The sequence below is a fragment of the Lynx canadensis genome, chromosome C1 (assembly GCF_007474595.2).
Source record: "Lynx canadensis isolate LIC74 chromosome C1, mLynCan4.pri.v2, whole genome shotgun sequence".
In the NCBI taxonomy this organism is placed as follows: Eukaryota; Metazoa; Chordata; class Mammalia; order Carnivora; family Felidae; genus Lynx; species Lynx canadensis.
This window is the reverse complement of record NC_044310.1, coordinates 34855492-34871015: the sequence shown is the minus strand read 5'-3', so window position 1 is coordinate 34871015 and position 15524 is coordinate 34855492. Positions and strand designations below refer to the sequence as shown.

At 46.4% G+C, this 15524-nt stretch overlaps 1 protein-coding gene across 2 annotated transcripts in view; it reads right to left on the bottom strand.

Moving 5' to 3' along the window:
- Positions 1-15524, bottom strand: part of ARMH1 (armadillo like helical domain containing 1) — a 50547-nt gene continuing 35023 nt past the window's right edge. For both annotated transcript variants that reach the window (XM_030323965.1, XM_032594281.1), the window contains exons 8-13: positions 1344-1466; positions 1184-1256; positions 928-1057; positions 761-838; positions 374-455; positions 1-297 (exon numbers count right to left, since the gene is read on the bottom strand). In XM_030323965.1, coding sequence (XP_030179825.1) covers positions 179-297; positions 374-455; positions 761-838; positions 928-1057; positions 1184-1256; positions 1344-1466 — 605 coding nt within the window. In that variant the 3' untranslated portion in view covers positions 1-178. The remainder of the gene's footprint in view (positions 298-373; positions 456-760; positions 839-927; positions 1058-1183; positions 1257-1343; positions 1467-15524) is intronic.

Sequence of the window (15524 nt, the reverse complement as noted above, 5' to 3'; positions counted from 1 at the left end):
GACAGCAAGACTATTTATTGAAATTTCCCAGACAGCAGCCCTTCCTCTCCCCTACTGGCATGAACCCCGCAGCCTCCCACCTAGGGCTAACGGAGGGAGTCACCCTGAGCTTGACCCTAGGCTCCTTCTGCCAGGTAAAACACAGCCTTGGCCTTTCCGGGTTGCCTCAGAGGCTCCGTTACTCCTTTCCTTCCGAACCCTCCTTCTGGAAGTATGTGGTGTAAGCCAGTTGATCCTCACCACAAGGGCCAAGGTAAAAGCTCATGTTGCTGTAGGAGACGCCACTGATGGATAACGCTGGAAGCAGGGGAGGCGAGCCTGAGTCTGGGTGCCCATTGCACCTCTGCTCCAGGTCCCCTCACTCCCCACTCACCTTTGGAAACATTGACTTTGTTGGCCGCCAAGATGTCCGCCTGAATGCTATCTATTTTCATGTACAAGTCCTCGGCATTGCTCTGAGGACAGGAGCAAGGGGAACCCGCTGAGGTGCAAGGGCAGTCTGCACTTGGAGGTGGGCTCGGGCAGAGGACTGTCGCAGGATCCAGTGCTTGACCGGAAGGGCAGTAAAGAGAACGGAAGGACACGGGGCGGGGAAGGGGAGGGGAGAGGGGGAGAGCGCAAGCCAGGGCAGTCCTTCCTGCAGCGGGCCACCAGGTCCAATCTGTGTAGGGGGTGTGTCCCAGGGGAGGGACGCTGTGGAGGCGGCACCGTACTGTCGGGGTCACTGCTTTTTGGGGCGGGGCGGGGCGGGAGCACTCACGAGGAAGAGCTCGTAGAGTTCCTCTCCCATGGACCTGCGCACGTGCTCCTCCACCACTGGGAACATCTGCACGAAGTACTGCGGCGGCGGACGGGGCGGCGGCGGGGTGACCGCGGTGGAGTCGCCCGGGGCCCGCCGCGCCGCTCGCCAGCCCTTCCGCCGCTCACCTCCAGCGTGAGGCTGGCCTGCCGTTGGCTGTTGCTGTGGTCCGTGTTGCCCATGGCGGCCATCAGGCTGTGTACCACGCGCAGGTGCAGCATCTCCTCGGCGATGCTCGTGTTGCTGCGCGCCAGGACCCTGCGCCAGGAGTTCCGGCTGCGGCGACCCCTTGGAACCCCCCAGGCGGCGCGAGCGCTCCGGGGCCTGCAGGCAGCGCCAGCCCGTTTTGCGGCCCCCCCCCCCCAACTACCCCTGCCCGCTTACCCGATGGCCTTGGCCGCCGCGGCCTGCTGCAAGAACACCGGCAGGTTGGCGGTGAGCTGGAGAACCGCGGAGTCTGGAGGAGGGGCGGCCGTGAGGCGGAAGGCCCTGCTTCGCAAGCCCAGGAGCCCCTCCCGCAGCCCCAGTCTGAGCGGCTCCCTACCGTTGAGGATCTTGGGCTGCAGTTTGCTGGTCTCCTTGACTGATGGTATCAGCAGCGCCACGAGGCCCTTGAGCAGCGCCTGACACACGTCATAGTTGACCAGGTCCTTGATCAGCTCGATGGCTGGAGAAGGGCAGAGGCTCTGGGGAGGCCTGACCTCCAACACTACCCATCCCCATCCAACAAGCAAAGATCCCCCCTTGAACCAAGTCGCTTCCCTTTACCCTCATCCCCTTCATGGACCTCTCCTAGCACCTTTTACTCGTCAGCACTGTGCAAGGTGTGTGTGGGGCAAGCTGGGCAGGCAAAACCTCACTCCTGTCCTTTCTGGATCTGTGGTTAAAGAGGAGGAGGGGGCTGAGCCTCATCTCCCAACCTCACCCCTCACCCCTCACATAACTAGCCATAGAGGGAAGAGGAGGGTTGGATGGTGAGCCTATCCATCAAGGAGGCTTAGATGCTGTCAGGGCTGGAGGCCCCACAGAGGTGGGTCCACCTTGGGCTTGGAGGAATCCGGGTGTCCGTGTGGGAGGGGCTAGGGCTTGAAAGGGAGACAAAGATGGACAAAGACAAGGGGTGAGAGGGAGACAGAGCAAGTGGGTGGAGGATATGTGGCAGAAAGTGAGAAGGGTGGAAGCAAGGTAGATTGTGGTTTGGGGAAACTTTAGTTTCTGACAACCCATTTATGGAGCCCTTCTTTGCCTAGGCTTTCCACACAGTATTGCGCTGAAGCAAGCTTACCATAACCAAATGAGATTTGCTTTGCAATATTTTACATTTGCCCATTTTACATTTCAGGGAATGAGGCCCAGGGGTAAAGCACTCTGCCTAAGGTACCATAGCTAGGAAGTGGTAGAAGCAAAAGGAAAGACTTGGCTAGGAAGAAAGAAGGAACTAGAATTTATTGAGGGGTTTTCCTGTAGATACTTTCCAGCCACCCATTCATTCCAGCATTCACTCAGCCCTTGGGCACATCTGCACTAAACACCTGGCACAGGTGCACTGTATGGTGACAAGTGCTTTAAAAGGGGTTCATAGGCCATGGCGTGCCTGGGAGTGCACTGGGGAAAACTGAATCTTTTTGTAAAGGGAAAGGAACCACGGAGAGGCAGAGCTGGAAGGGGGCACGGTGAGATGGTAATGTGACAGAACACTGGGGTAAATGTTATTTGAAACACATATACTTGCCACACAGAAGACAGAGCGCATGGTCCCCCAGCATAGGAGTCAGGTCCCCCCTATTTCTCCACTTACTCCTAGGGGAGCCAAGATTTGGGAAACCACCCATCCCTGGCTAGCTCATTTGCATACCAGGCTGCATTTATATACATGGGAACTATTATCAGTGTTATCTCTTTGAATAACGGAAGTTAACCCTTTATTTCCTTGAGAGGAAATTTTTACCTAGTAAGGATATACTTGAGATAATTCTCTGCACTGGAAGAAAAACTTTTGTCTGCAAATGCAAAGGCACCACAAGTGCAGGGGCATCAGCCAGTATCCAGGATGATGGGCACAGAAAGAGCACCAATATTTCGTTTCTCTCCTTCTTAAGTGAATCTTTGGCTTAGATGCTAAAGGTTTTGTGGGATGAAACATTAGAAAATTGGTAGTGAAACTTTCAGAGGCCTTGCTTAGGAAAGGATAAATGTTGAGCATGTCAAAGATAGTCCCTTGACATTGTACGGGCCTGAATGGGCTCTTAACTTAGTAATAAGAAACTAAGACTAAGTTATATTGCTAAAGATTATTTTAGTGAGCTTCTTTTTGTCCTGGGGCGTGTACTCCTTCACAAGGTTGAGAACTTAAGATTGTTAAGATTGGGTCGCTGGGTTTCCACGCTCCCCCTACCCCCCATCATAGCTACAAGTGAGACTCCAGTTTGGTCCTATCCCGTCGCCACCTGCGCTCCTTAGGGCCCCAAGGCCTAGGCTTGGGCAACATCTCAACAAATGTTTTGGGTGCCTTCCCTTCCCCTGAGCCATGGGTGGTGGGGCAGGTTGCAGACTCGTGCTCTACTTTGTGCCAACCCTGGCATCTCACCCAGAGGACTCATTTGCATATACCCATTGGTGCTGCCCTTAGTACTACAGGTCGGTTTAAAACTGGGCGTTTCTCTGTTTGCATGGATCAATTTATGTCTTTTCTAAAAATCCCCTTCACAAATTTTTCTAGCAGAGTGACTGCAGCACAGGAATAGACCTCAGGCTTGGAGAATTGCAATCAGTTACAGAAAGAGGGGCAAACATAGCTACATATACTCTAGTTTCTCTTCAGATTGCTCACCTTTTGCTAACGATTTCCGTGGAGAGAAACGTTTGCAAGTTTGCCTTATTTCTGAGCTCAAAGGAAAAGTTTCCAGCGTTTCATCTGTTAGGTATATGGTATTTGCTATAGTTTCTTGTAGATGCCTCTTATTGAACAGAGATTTTTTCAAACTTTTTTTCCTGTTAAAATGATATATGTGCATTCCTGGATTGATATATTATCCTTGGCATATTCTGCTAGATTCAATTTGCTAATATTTTACGTAGTTTTTGAGTTATGTTCATGAATAAGAGTGGTGTATGATTTCTCTTTTGCATGCTGTTATTCATGGATTTTGATACTAAGATCAGGCTAACCTTACAAGATGAGTTGGGGGTATATGTACTTTATTTTTCTAATCTTGGGAAGAGTTTGTGTAAGACTAGAATTTTATCTTCAATGTTTGTTAGAATTCTCTTAAGCTGATTTTATAGGGAAAAAATTACTGATTCATTTTCTTTAATGGTTAGGGGACTATTTGTGTTTTCTATTTCTTCCCAAGTCTATTTCAGTAGGTTATCTTTTCTAGCAGTTTTCATTTACATTTTCAAACATATTGAAAAACGTTCATTTTATCATCTTTTAAAAAATCATTTTAGGGGCGCCTGGGTGGCTCAGTCGGTTGGGCATCCGACTTCAGCTCAGGTCATGATCTTGCGGTCTGTGGGTTCGGGCCCCGCGTCAGGCTCTGTGCTGACAGCTCAGAGCCTGGAGCCTGTTTCGGATTCTGTGTCTCCCTCTTCCTCTGACCCTCCCCTGTTCATGCTCTCTCTCTCTCTCTCTGTCTCAAAAATAAATAAATGTTAAAATTAAAAAAAATCATTTTAATGAGTGTAGCATCCATAGTGATGTATCCTTTTATATTCTCCATATTAATTACATGACTTTTCTCTTTTTGCATCAGTTCCCTTTGCCCCTAGGTCCCATGGGTGTAATGCCATGGATACTTGCTTATGCAGGAGTGTGCACTACAAAGAGAAACCCTGATCTCAGAGAACCTGAATGTTATAGTCAGTAAGCATGCCTGGCTTTTGCTTGAAACGGAGAAATATATTTTCCAAAGCTTGTTTGCTAACCAACATCCTTGAAAAGATAGTCTGGAACAAAGAGCAATTAGCATCTCACTTAAAAGACCTGCAGAGGGAGCTTGGGTGGCTCAGTCAGTTAAGCATCTGACTTCAGCTCAGGTCGTGATTTCACAGTCTGTGAGTTCAAGCCCCACGTTGGGCTCTGTGCTGACAGCTCCGAGCCTAGAGCCTGCTTCTGGATTTTGTGTTTCCCCCTTTCTCTGCTCCTCCCCTGCTCATGCTCTCTCTCTCAAAAATAAATAAACATTAAAAAAAAAATTAAAAAGACCTGCAGAAATGTGACAGACCTGTAGAGAATTGTCTCCTAGGATTATTTTTCTTTTGCTAGAAGTAATCCTTCAGCAGACATCCTTGCCTTGCTCCTGAACTTAGGGGCAAAGCATTCAGTGTTTCACTATTAAGTATGTTAGCTGTAGATTTTTTTCTTTTTAATTAAGTTGGGGAAGTTCTTCTCTAGTCTTATTTTCCTGAGAGTTTTTATCATGGGTGCTGACTTTGTCAAATGCACATTCTGTACTGATTGATATAATAATGTGATTTTTCTTCTTTAAAGAGCCTATTTATTTGGAATATAAAATTGATTGATTTTTGGATACTGAACCAGCCTTGCATTCCTGGAATTAACCCTAATTGGTCATGGCGTATAATTCTTTTTACATGTTGCTGAATCCTAACTGGTAATATGTTGTTAAGGATTTTTGCATCTATATTGATGGATGGATATTGATCTGTACTTTTCTTGTACTGCCACTGTGTGTTTTGGTATTAGGGTAATACTAACCTCATAAAATCAATTAGGACTTACTCCCTCCCTTTCTGTGTTCTAGGAATACAGAACTGTGTTCTATAAATATCAGTATACACTGATGGTTTTCTTTTTTCTTTTTTTTAATTTTTATTTATTTTTGAGAGAGAGACAGAGCGTGAGCAGGGGAGGGGAGGGGAGAGAGGGAGACACAGAATCTGAAGCAGGCTTTAGGCTCTAGGCCTGATGTGGGGCTCGAATTCATGAATAGTGAGATCATGACCTGAGCTGAAGTTGGACGCTTAACCGACTGAGCCACCCAGGCGCCCCTATACACTGCTGGTTGATGGTGTTATTGAGTTCTTTATACTTGCTGATTTTTCTAGTTATTCTATACATTGTTGAGAGGGGGGTGTTGAGGTCTCCAACTATGATTGTAGAGCTCTCTTTTCAATGCTATCATTTTGCTTTACATATTTTGGTAGGTCTCTTTTTCAGTGCATATACATAAATGTATACGTCCATATACTATGTTTATGGATTACTATGCCTTCTTCGTGGATTTACCCTTTCGTCATTATATAATATCCCTCTCCATCTCTGGTAACTTTCTTTGCTCTGAACTCTACTTCATCTGATATTAATAGAGCTATTCCTGCTTTCCTTTGATTAGTACTTTCATGAAGTATCTTTTTCTTTTTCTTTTCGACCTGCTTATACTGTTTTATTTGAAGTGAAGGTCTTGGAGACAGTACATAGTTGAGTCATAGTGTATGGATTTATTTTTATTTAACCTGTTTAGCTTTTATTGTGGATTGGAGTCTTTCATCATTTCTTGACAATTCTCAGTCATTGTCTCTTTAATGGTGCTGCCCTGTTCTTTCTCTTTTCTCTTTGCCCCTATTAGATAATCTCGCTCTATCCTTAGTCTTACTCTTCTTCCCCTCTTCCAGGTTACTAATTTTCTCTTCTAACTAATTTTCTAACTAATTCTAACTAATTTTCTCTGTCTGAGTTAGACACTCATCTCTGTGTCTACTCTACTGTTAAATGTGTACATTGAGTAATTACTTTTAGCTATTGTATTTTTTAAAAAATATTTATTTATTTTGTGGAGACCACAAACAGGGGAGGGACAAAGAGAGGGGGACAGAGGATCCGAAGCAGGCTCTGTGCTGACAGGCTGAGAGTAGTGAGCCCGATATGGGGCTCAAACTCACAAATCATGAGATCATGACCTAAGCGGGAGTCGGCTCTCAACCAAGTGAGCCACCGAGGTGCCCCAGCTATTGTATTTTTAAATTTGAGAAATTCCATCTGGTTGTTTCTCAAATCTATTATGTCACTTTTTATAACTTCCTGTACCCTAAAGTTATTTGACAGATTTTTTTAACTGAGTTTTTGATAGGCTGAAGTCTTTGTGAGTCATTTTCTAGTCTACTCATCACTTATAGTGACTTCTTTGTGTGTATGGTTGTCTTATAGTTTGGGTTGGTCTTGTATTTGCAAAATTAATTGTAGGAAAAAAACTTCAGAGCTAGGAAGGAGATACTTTTTCCAGAGAGCATTTTCCTTTCTTTCTATCAGCCACCTGGGCACTAACAATTCTGAACCATCTTTATACAAGTTCAAGACTTGAGGGTTTCTGGACCACACAGGTGGTTGCACAATCTATGCAAGGTCATTTGAAGGCTGACTTACCTCTGGCTCATCCTTATCTTGAACACATTGTCTTCTGGGGTCCTGGCTTAATGTATTTATACTTGAGGTATCATATTCCTACTGGGGGAAGGCCTTGAGTGCCTTTTCTCTCTCTTGCCATCTGATATTGCTTAGTTTCTTCAGGATCATAAAATGGCCTCAGTTTTGATTGCTGGTCTTATCTTTCTGGGTTCTCACCTTCCCCTAGGTTTTGGTCTGGTAATTGCTCATTGTACTGCTCTTCATTGTTGTTTGGTTTTTTTGAGTAGACTCCATGCCCAATGTGGGACTTGAACTTACAACCCTGAGATCAAGAGTCACATGCTCTACTGACTGAGCCAACCAGGCTCCCTGCTCTTCATTGTTATTAAGAAGATTACAATTTTTTTTTCCTTTTGATATTTACGGTATGATGGGAAATAGATATTTGATTTTTGCCCCTGGTTACTAGCCCACAGCTTGTAAAATCCTTGGAATCTCCAGAGTGTACTTTATGTGTTAAATGAAATAATTGGTGACTGAGAGCCTCTAGATGGCATCAGGATGGGGGCTGATCAGTAGAAAGGCCAAGGCATGACTACAGGATTGGAATTTTCAGCTCAATCCCCTGACCTCTGGGGAGGGGAGAGGGCCTGGAAAGTGAGTTAATCACCAAGAACCAATCTAGTAACCGTGCCTATGTAATGAAACTTCCATAAGAACCCTAAGTGATAGGTTCAGAGAACTTCTGAATTGGTGAATGCGTTGAGGTGTGTGGGGGTGTGTAACCGGAGCAGTCCCCCAACCCATACTTTGCCCTATACCTCTCTTCCATTCTCCTGTTCCTGAATTGTATCTTTTATAATACACTACTGGGGTGCCTGGGTGGCTCAGTTGGTTGGGCGTCCAACTCTTAATTTCGGCTCAGGTCATGATTTCATGGTCATGAGATGGAGCCCTGCCTTGAGCCCCGTGTCGAGCCCTGCATCGGGTTCTGCACTGGGCATGCAGCTTGCTTAAGATTCTCTCTCTCCCTCTCCCTCTGCTGCTACCCCATTTGCATGCACTCTCTCTCTCTCTCTCTCTGTCTCTCAAAAAAAAAAAAAAAGAAAAAAAAAGAAAAAAGAATATAATAGACTGCTAATAGTAAGCAAAATGCTTTCCTGAGTTTTGTGAATTGTTCCAGCAAATGATTGAACCTGCAAAGGAGGAAGGGTGTGGGAGCCCCCTGGCTTTATAGCCAAGTTGGACAGAAGTATGGATAACCTGGGACCTAATACTTGTGACTGGCATTTGAAGTGAGGGCAATCTTGTGGGGCTGAGCCCTTAAACCTGGGGAGTCTGAAGCTAACTCTACTCCAGATAGTTAACTACTCCAGATAGTGTCAGAATGGAATTGAATTGAAATGTAGGGTACCCAATTGATGTCTGCAGAGGACAGGAGAATTGCTTAATGTGGAAACTCCCGTCCCCCCATTTGGTATCAGAAGTGTTGTAGTAAAAACAACTCAACATCAATCCCCCCAGAAGGGGAATTGATCCACATTTCCTAGCCTACAATTATCAGAAAAAAAGAGTCTTCTTCATCTGACTACTGCTACTTATTCTTCCAGACTCACCTCAGAAATTAGCTTTCAAGTATCTTTCTCTGGCCTGTTCTCCCCCTGCCTCCACCCTGGACCACTCAGGAGTAGATGTCCTGTGTCTCTGGTCCTACAGCACCATTTTCTCACTGTGGAATACTGGCGTCATCCAGTAACAGTCTTTCCACTACTGTGAACTCCAGTGAACATATCTGAGGCATCTCTGCCTACCCAGAACCTCAAACCCATCCAGTCCGTGAATGTTGAAAAGAATTGACTGGATCCTGCATTCCTATGGCCTAATGACCACTCAGGTAATGGCAGCCTAGGACTGTGCTGGGAAACTGCCATTACCTGGTGGGAGATGGCCTCAGAGGAGGCTCTGCACTGGTCACTATGGCCCTTGTCCACCCTGAGCCATGGAAGTGTTCTTCGCTCTGCTTCTTCGTAGGCTGGAGAGCCATGGAGCCATCCACCACGGCACCATCCCTCTACCCCCATGGCCAACCAAGAGAGCTCTTTGAAGCCAGGACCTTATACTTGCTGGTGAGCCCAGAACTGAGCCACACATGCCATGAACACTCACTTCATACGAGACAGGTGTATGGAAAGGTGAAGGGATTGCGGCCCCTCCCACATAGTGGGGGACGAGGGGCAGCAGGTGAAGTAGCCAGGGACAGGGACTGCATGGATCTGCAGAGCACACAGAGTGGGTGTCTACACAGGCTGCTTGCAGCTCTTGGAAGCTTTATTTGCTTAACTCCAAACATATGTTGCCTAACCATGAGCATGTGCTGGTGATTTATAATCTTGTCAGAAAACTCTCAGGGAGTCACCAACAGCACAGTGGCCTATTTACCCAGAAGCAGAGGCTGGGGAGGCAGCCAGCAGTCCCATGCTGTGTTTCATATGCCACACACTCTACTCTCCTGCCTGGTGCTGAGCATTTTCAGCTGCCAGTACCCCCAGAAGGAGGGGGCTGACCCCTGCACTCCAGGCCTCAGAGTGTCCTTGGGCAGGAAGGAGAACCAGTTTTGGCTGGTGGGTTAATCTAAAGAAAGGCATCAGTAAGGCATCTTCCACGCTGCCCTCATCTCAGATCCTGGGGGGGCCTCCCATCCATTTACATTGCAGAGCCGTGGGGCACACAGAGGCCCAGTCCTGAAGCCCCACGCAAAGCCAGTGTTGTCTTGGCCTGTTTTTCCCAATCACAGAACCAACGATTCACTCGCTAGCAGAAGACCTCTTAAGAACATCCCTGCTACCCCTTCTAGTGCAAAGCATTCTGAGGACAGACCTTCTGCAGTAGCCCCTTCTCTCTGGACCAGCCTGACTCAGAAATAGCTGCTTCATTCAGAAACACTTCCAAGGACTGTCTAGCTTCTGCTTGCTTCTGGGCTTTCTCCTTCCTCCAGGTCTTCCAGGGTAGCCCTCACAATCCCATGGGCCCCCACTCTAGCCTCTGGTACTCAGATATGGTTCTAATTCAAAATCACAGAGACAGCAACACTATAGAGGGAGCGGGACCAGCGCACTGACCCTCCCTGGCTTCCCCCACCCCACTCTCCCACTTGGACAAAAAATGTAGCCTGGGATGCCTCAGGCTGCTTGGCTAGTGCCTGAACACACCACCCCCCAAGTAGTTTTTACTTGTTCTCTTAGGGTTTGGTCCTGAAACGTTCTTCCTTCTTTTTGAATCAGTGGGGTTTGGGATCTGCATGGTTGGCTCCCCCCATACCTGACTCTGCTGGGCTCTGTCAGCCGCAGCACACCTTGCCTTAGTAGCTGTGCTCTTTCCAGGCCCATGTGGGCAGCATCTTAGTGCCAGGACACCTGGGCAGAACACTTGCCTGTGTCTGAGAGAGTTCTACGTGCAGCAAGAAATGACTTGGCGAACATTCAGGGTGGCAATGAATGGATGAACATATTTTTATGAAATGTTTCTGCCCACGCAGGACCAAGTGCTCCAGGAGATAAATATCTGGTTCTGCCTATTCACTTTACCCTGAATTCTGAATCCTTCATTGCCAGTATATCTGCAATACTTGGAACTCTTTTGGAAAAAGGAAGATTTATTCACTGAATCATTTTTGATTGAGTTTTAAAATTCACAGCTGTCAATGTTTACACCTAAAGCAAAAGCGCCAGTCTCTGCCCAAATGTCTTCACAAGAACCACAGCCAGTTACAATTCTTTACACATGGGGCTAGTTCCTAAGCATGGCAGAGTCATTCAGAAAGCAAAGGGCAACAGGGGATTACTGTCTTTGGCAGCTTTGCCTGAAGCCTGTGGTTCTGACAACATTCAACTGTCCTAAATTGGCTCAGTCACTGATTTATTGATTCATTCATTCATCTAACAAAATATTCATTGAGCATCTTCTGTGTGCCAGCCCCCCTGTGCTAGGGCTAAGAGGAGGACTAAGACAGCATCCTTGCCCTCAGAGATGACACAGTCTAAGGTTGGGGGGCGGGGGGGATACCAGTAAGGAAACTGGCATGTATGATGTAGTTTTTTAAAAAAAAAATTTAATGTTTATTTATTTATGAGAGAGAGAGAGAGACAGAGCATGAGCAGGGGAGGGGTAGAGAAAGAATATGAAGCAGGTTCCAGACTCTGAGCTGTCAGCACAGAGCCTAACGTGGGACTTGAACTCACGAACCGTGAGATCATGACCTGAGCTGAAGTCAGATGCTTAACCCACTGAGCCACCCAGGCGCCCCTATGATGTAGTTTTATAAGAGCCATGGGAACACAAAGGAAGCCAGGTTGGTGTGAGGGTATGTTGAGGAACTGGGGGCTAGAGAATCGGGAAAAGGCTTTCTTGGAGAAGGTGACATGTGAGCTGACAAAGTCTTGGGGTGAAGGGAGGGACTAGAATTATGAACGTGGCAAAGCGCATGCCCCTATTGTGGCCAGGCAAGCAGGGAGGTCTGCCTGACATGAAATGACGGCCCATGGAGTGAGAGCTAAGCCTGAGGAGGCAGGCTGGATTCCGAGGGCTTTGCATGGGCCAACCGCCCTATAGGACAAGTATTTTCTTGTCTTTCATGTCAGAGGAAACTGACTTAAAAAGATTGAGTAGCTTGCCCAAGGCCCAACAGCTAATAAGTAGCAGAATGACTCTTTCGGATTCCAAAGCTCATATTCTTCACCACTAAGCTCCGCTACCTTGGCTCGGTGGAGGACTAGGAGAAAAGACTGTGTAGACACTGTGCTGGAAAGATGGAGATTGGTTTAGAGGTGAGACATATAAAGATATGAGTTACACCAGTGGAGACAGAATGAAGAAGAGGGAGATTTGAACAATATTAAGGAGTTAAGAGTTGACTGGTCTTGTTAGAAGTTGGTTACAGGTGGGAAGCAGGAAGAAATGTTGATGACCTACATTTCCAGCCTTGGGTGCTTTTCACTGAGATTGAGGCCTTGGAGCTGGAATCTCAGGAGTCCAATTCTGAACTTGGTCAGTGACATCCAAGGGGAGATGTTCAGAAGGCAAATGGGAACAATGGGGTGGAGCTCAGGAGAGCAGTGTGAGCTGGAGAGAGGTCACTCAACTGCTCTGCCCGTCTGCCACAAAATGGGAATAATAATTGTGTCTACCTCATCAGCTTGTTGTGAGGATTAATGAGTAGAGAGCTGGAGCAGTACCTAACACGGAGTAAATACCTTGTAAAGGCTAGCCATTAGTGCGTCTATCATTATAGGCAGTAATTAAAACTGTGGGAGTAGATGAGGTACCGCAGACAGAAAGAGAAGAGCAGGGGACCTGGGACTGAATCCTGAGAGAAATAGAAGGGAAGTTGCACCTAAGGGACTGGTGGAGGGATAGGAATATGCAAAGGAAGGACTGAGCAGCAGTCCCAGAAAGATAGGAGGGAACCAGGAGAGTGTTGGGAGGGCGGGTGTCAGGGAAGGAAGAGATCAGAGTTTTCCGGGAGGAGGGTGGTGATCAGGAGCCATTGAGAGGTCATGCCCAGTGAGGCTGAGAAGCAGCTCTGCAGGGCCCAAGCTTTCATTTGACAAACCGGTTGGGTACACGTCAGCTACAGTGCTAGTGCTGACTGGAACAGCAGGAAACAAAACAGATGCAAGGGCCGGCCCACTGACACTCAAAGGAGACTTCAGTGCAAAACGAGGGATTCCTCCAATCCAAGGAAGAACCACAGAACCCACGGCCTGTCAGCCCAGGAAGAAAGTTCCTGGATCACCTGTCTGATAGCTGAAGGAAGCCGGAACAAAATGACTTGCCCTGGAAGTCACAATGAGTAGGAGACAAGGTTGTAGCAGCGGGCTCAGTATTCTTTGGGCAGACGGAACCTTAGAAATGAATGGCATTGCACCTGGGAGCTGTGGAGATGGTGCGCAACTACTTCTAAGGCACTCAGCACTGAGGAAGTTTGTTTTACAATCCTTTGCTCCTAGAGCCCTGGGAAACCCAGGTCTCAGTTCTTTGTTTTCACTTTCATACGAGACTGCCACCTACTGGCCACATATGAGAAGTGTGCTTCAGTGGGCGTCCGAAAACAAGTAGGCTTCATTTCCCAGGAAGTAAGTGTGAATACATTCGGCAAGTTGCTGTTGTGAGGAACTTATAACTCATAAGAAGCCACTGTCAGGCATCTTCCTGACCAACCGCATTCTATCTCTTACTCCTATACATCTCACCACCTCTTTCACCACATCTTGTTCAAAACCCATTGTTGAAACACAGAAAACATATTTTACACACTATTTTCTTTTAAAAAACTCAGGCGAGGGCACCTGGGTGGCTCAGTCGGTTGAGAGACTGACTACGGGACTCTGGTTTCAGGTCAGGTCATGATCTGGCAGTTTGTGGGATTGAGACCCTCGTCAGGCTCTGTGCTGCCAGTGCGGCCTGCTTGGGATTCTCTCTTTTTCCCTCTCTCTGCCACCCCCAGCCCCCTGCGTACGTACGCTCTCTCTCAAAAATAAATAAACATTAAAAAAATGAAAAAGTCAGGCGAGAAAGCAGTTAATGTCATGTACTCTGGTGGTGTATGTACTGCCAAATTAAGAATTACTGTAGTGTGTCTTCTTTAGGCATCTGCTATTCTGGGAAAGGCTCACCAAGTCCAACCAGCCCATGCGCTGGTGCTTTGAACTGGCCCTGACACCCGAGTGGAGCACCACTGCCCGAGGTGCACAAGGGGAGACAGCGCCAGGCCAGGGCAGACACAGAGGCTTTGAGGGCTAGGCAAATCGGGCAAGTAGAAACAAGTTTTCCCAAGAACTTATTAAAAACAACAACAACAACAACAAACTATGGGAAACTATATAATAAAACTTAGGAACACTGAATAAAGTGTGGCAGTTGAAGTGCTCATATAATTTGGGGGAAATAATGCATCTTTTAAGAATATTCAGCAGATTTTTATGGTAAACTATCCATTAGTGTCAGAGCCTTGTGACTGTTCAGTGAAGCTGCACAGGACGGGTGGCCTCTTACACAGCAGGAAAGGGTGAAACTCCTGCTACTGTGGGTTAGCTCAGAAAAGGAGAACAAAGGCACAAGGTTCTATGGGGCAAAAAGTGTAGTTTTAAAAATGAGACCTTATAGTATTTGCATGACCCTGTGAAGGGCATGAAGCTAAGAAAACATAATTATGTTTTATGGTAGTAATAATATTGTCTGTCCTCAGGTTTTTGACTATTTCTCAAAGTGGTAAAAATTTTACAAGTCTTTTTTCATAACACTGGAAGGACAGCATAGTGTGGTGGTGAGGATTTGGGCTCAGGGGTCATTCTGCCTGGGTGTGACCCACAACCTTCCCACTTATTATCTCTGAGACTTTGGGTGGGTTATTCAGTTGCTCTGTGCCTCAGTTTCTTCATGTAAATGGGGGATGATAATAGTACCTACTTCTCAGAATTGTTCTGAGGACTGTGTGACTTGATTGAAGAGCTTAAAACAGTGCCTGGCACACAGTCCTCACCAGTCCCTGGTAGCAATTACTAGTTACTATTATTGTTGTTATTACTCTTGTATCAGAGCTCTACCAGGGCAGGGACTTTGTTTCGTTGGTCACTAAACACTCAGTACCCAGCCTAGTGCCTGCTCTTTTGAATAAGTAAATGATTGAACAAAAAACTTAAATAATTTAAAAGTAAACCAACAAGGGGTAACTGGGTGGCTCAGTTGATTGAGCATACACCTCTTGATTTTGGCTCAAGTCAAGATCCCAGGGTCCTGGTATCGAGCCCCGTGTTGGGATCTGCACTGAGCATGGAGCCTGCTTGAGATCTCTCTCTCTCTCTCTCTCTCTCTCTCTGCCCCTTTCTCCCTGATTCCCATCTCTAAAATAAAATAAAATAAAATAAAATAAAATAAAATAAAATAAAAGTGAATCAATAAAGGACACTATCAAAAAAATGATAAGACAGCCATTCTAGTGGGAGAAACCATTCTAGTATCCAGAATATATAAAGAACTCTTACAACTCAACAGCAAAAAGACAAACAACCCGATTTTAAAAATGGGCAAAAGACTTGAGTAGATATTTCTCCAAGGAAGAAATATAAATGGCCAACAGGCACTTGAAAAGATGTTCAATATCTTTAGTCATTAGGAAACTGCGAACCCAAACCACAAACCCAAACCACTCCACATGCACTAGGTTGACTATTAAAAAAAAAAAAAAAAAAAGGAAAATGACAAGTGTTGGCAAAGATGTGGAGAAATTGGAACCTTCATACGTTGATGGTGGGAATTTAAACTGGTCTAGCTGCTGTGGAGAACAGTTTGACAGTTTCTTAA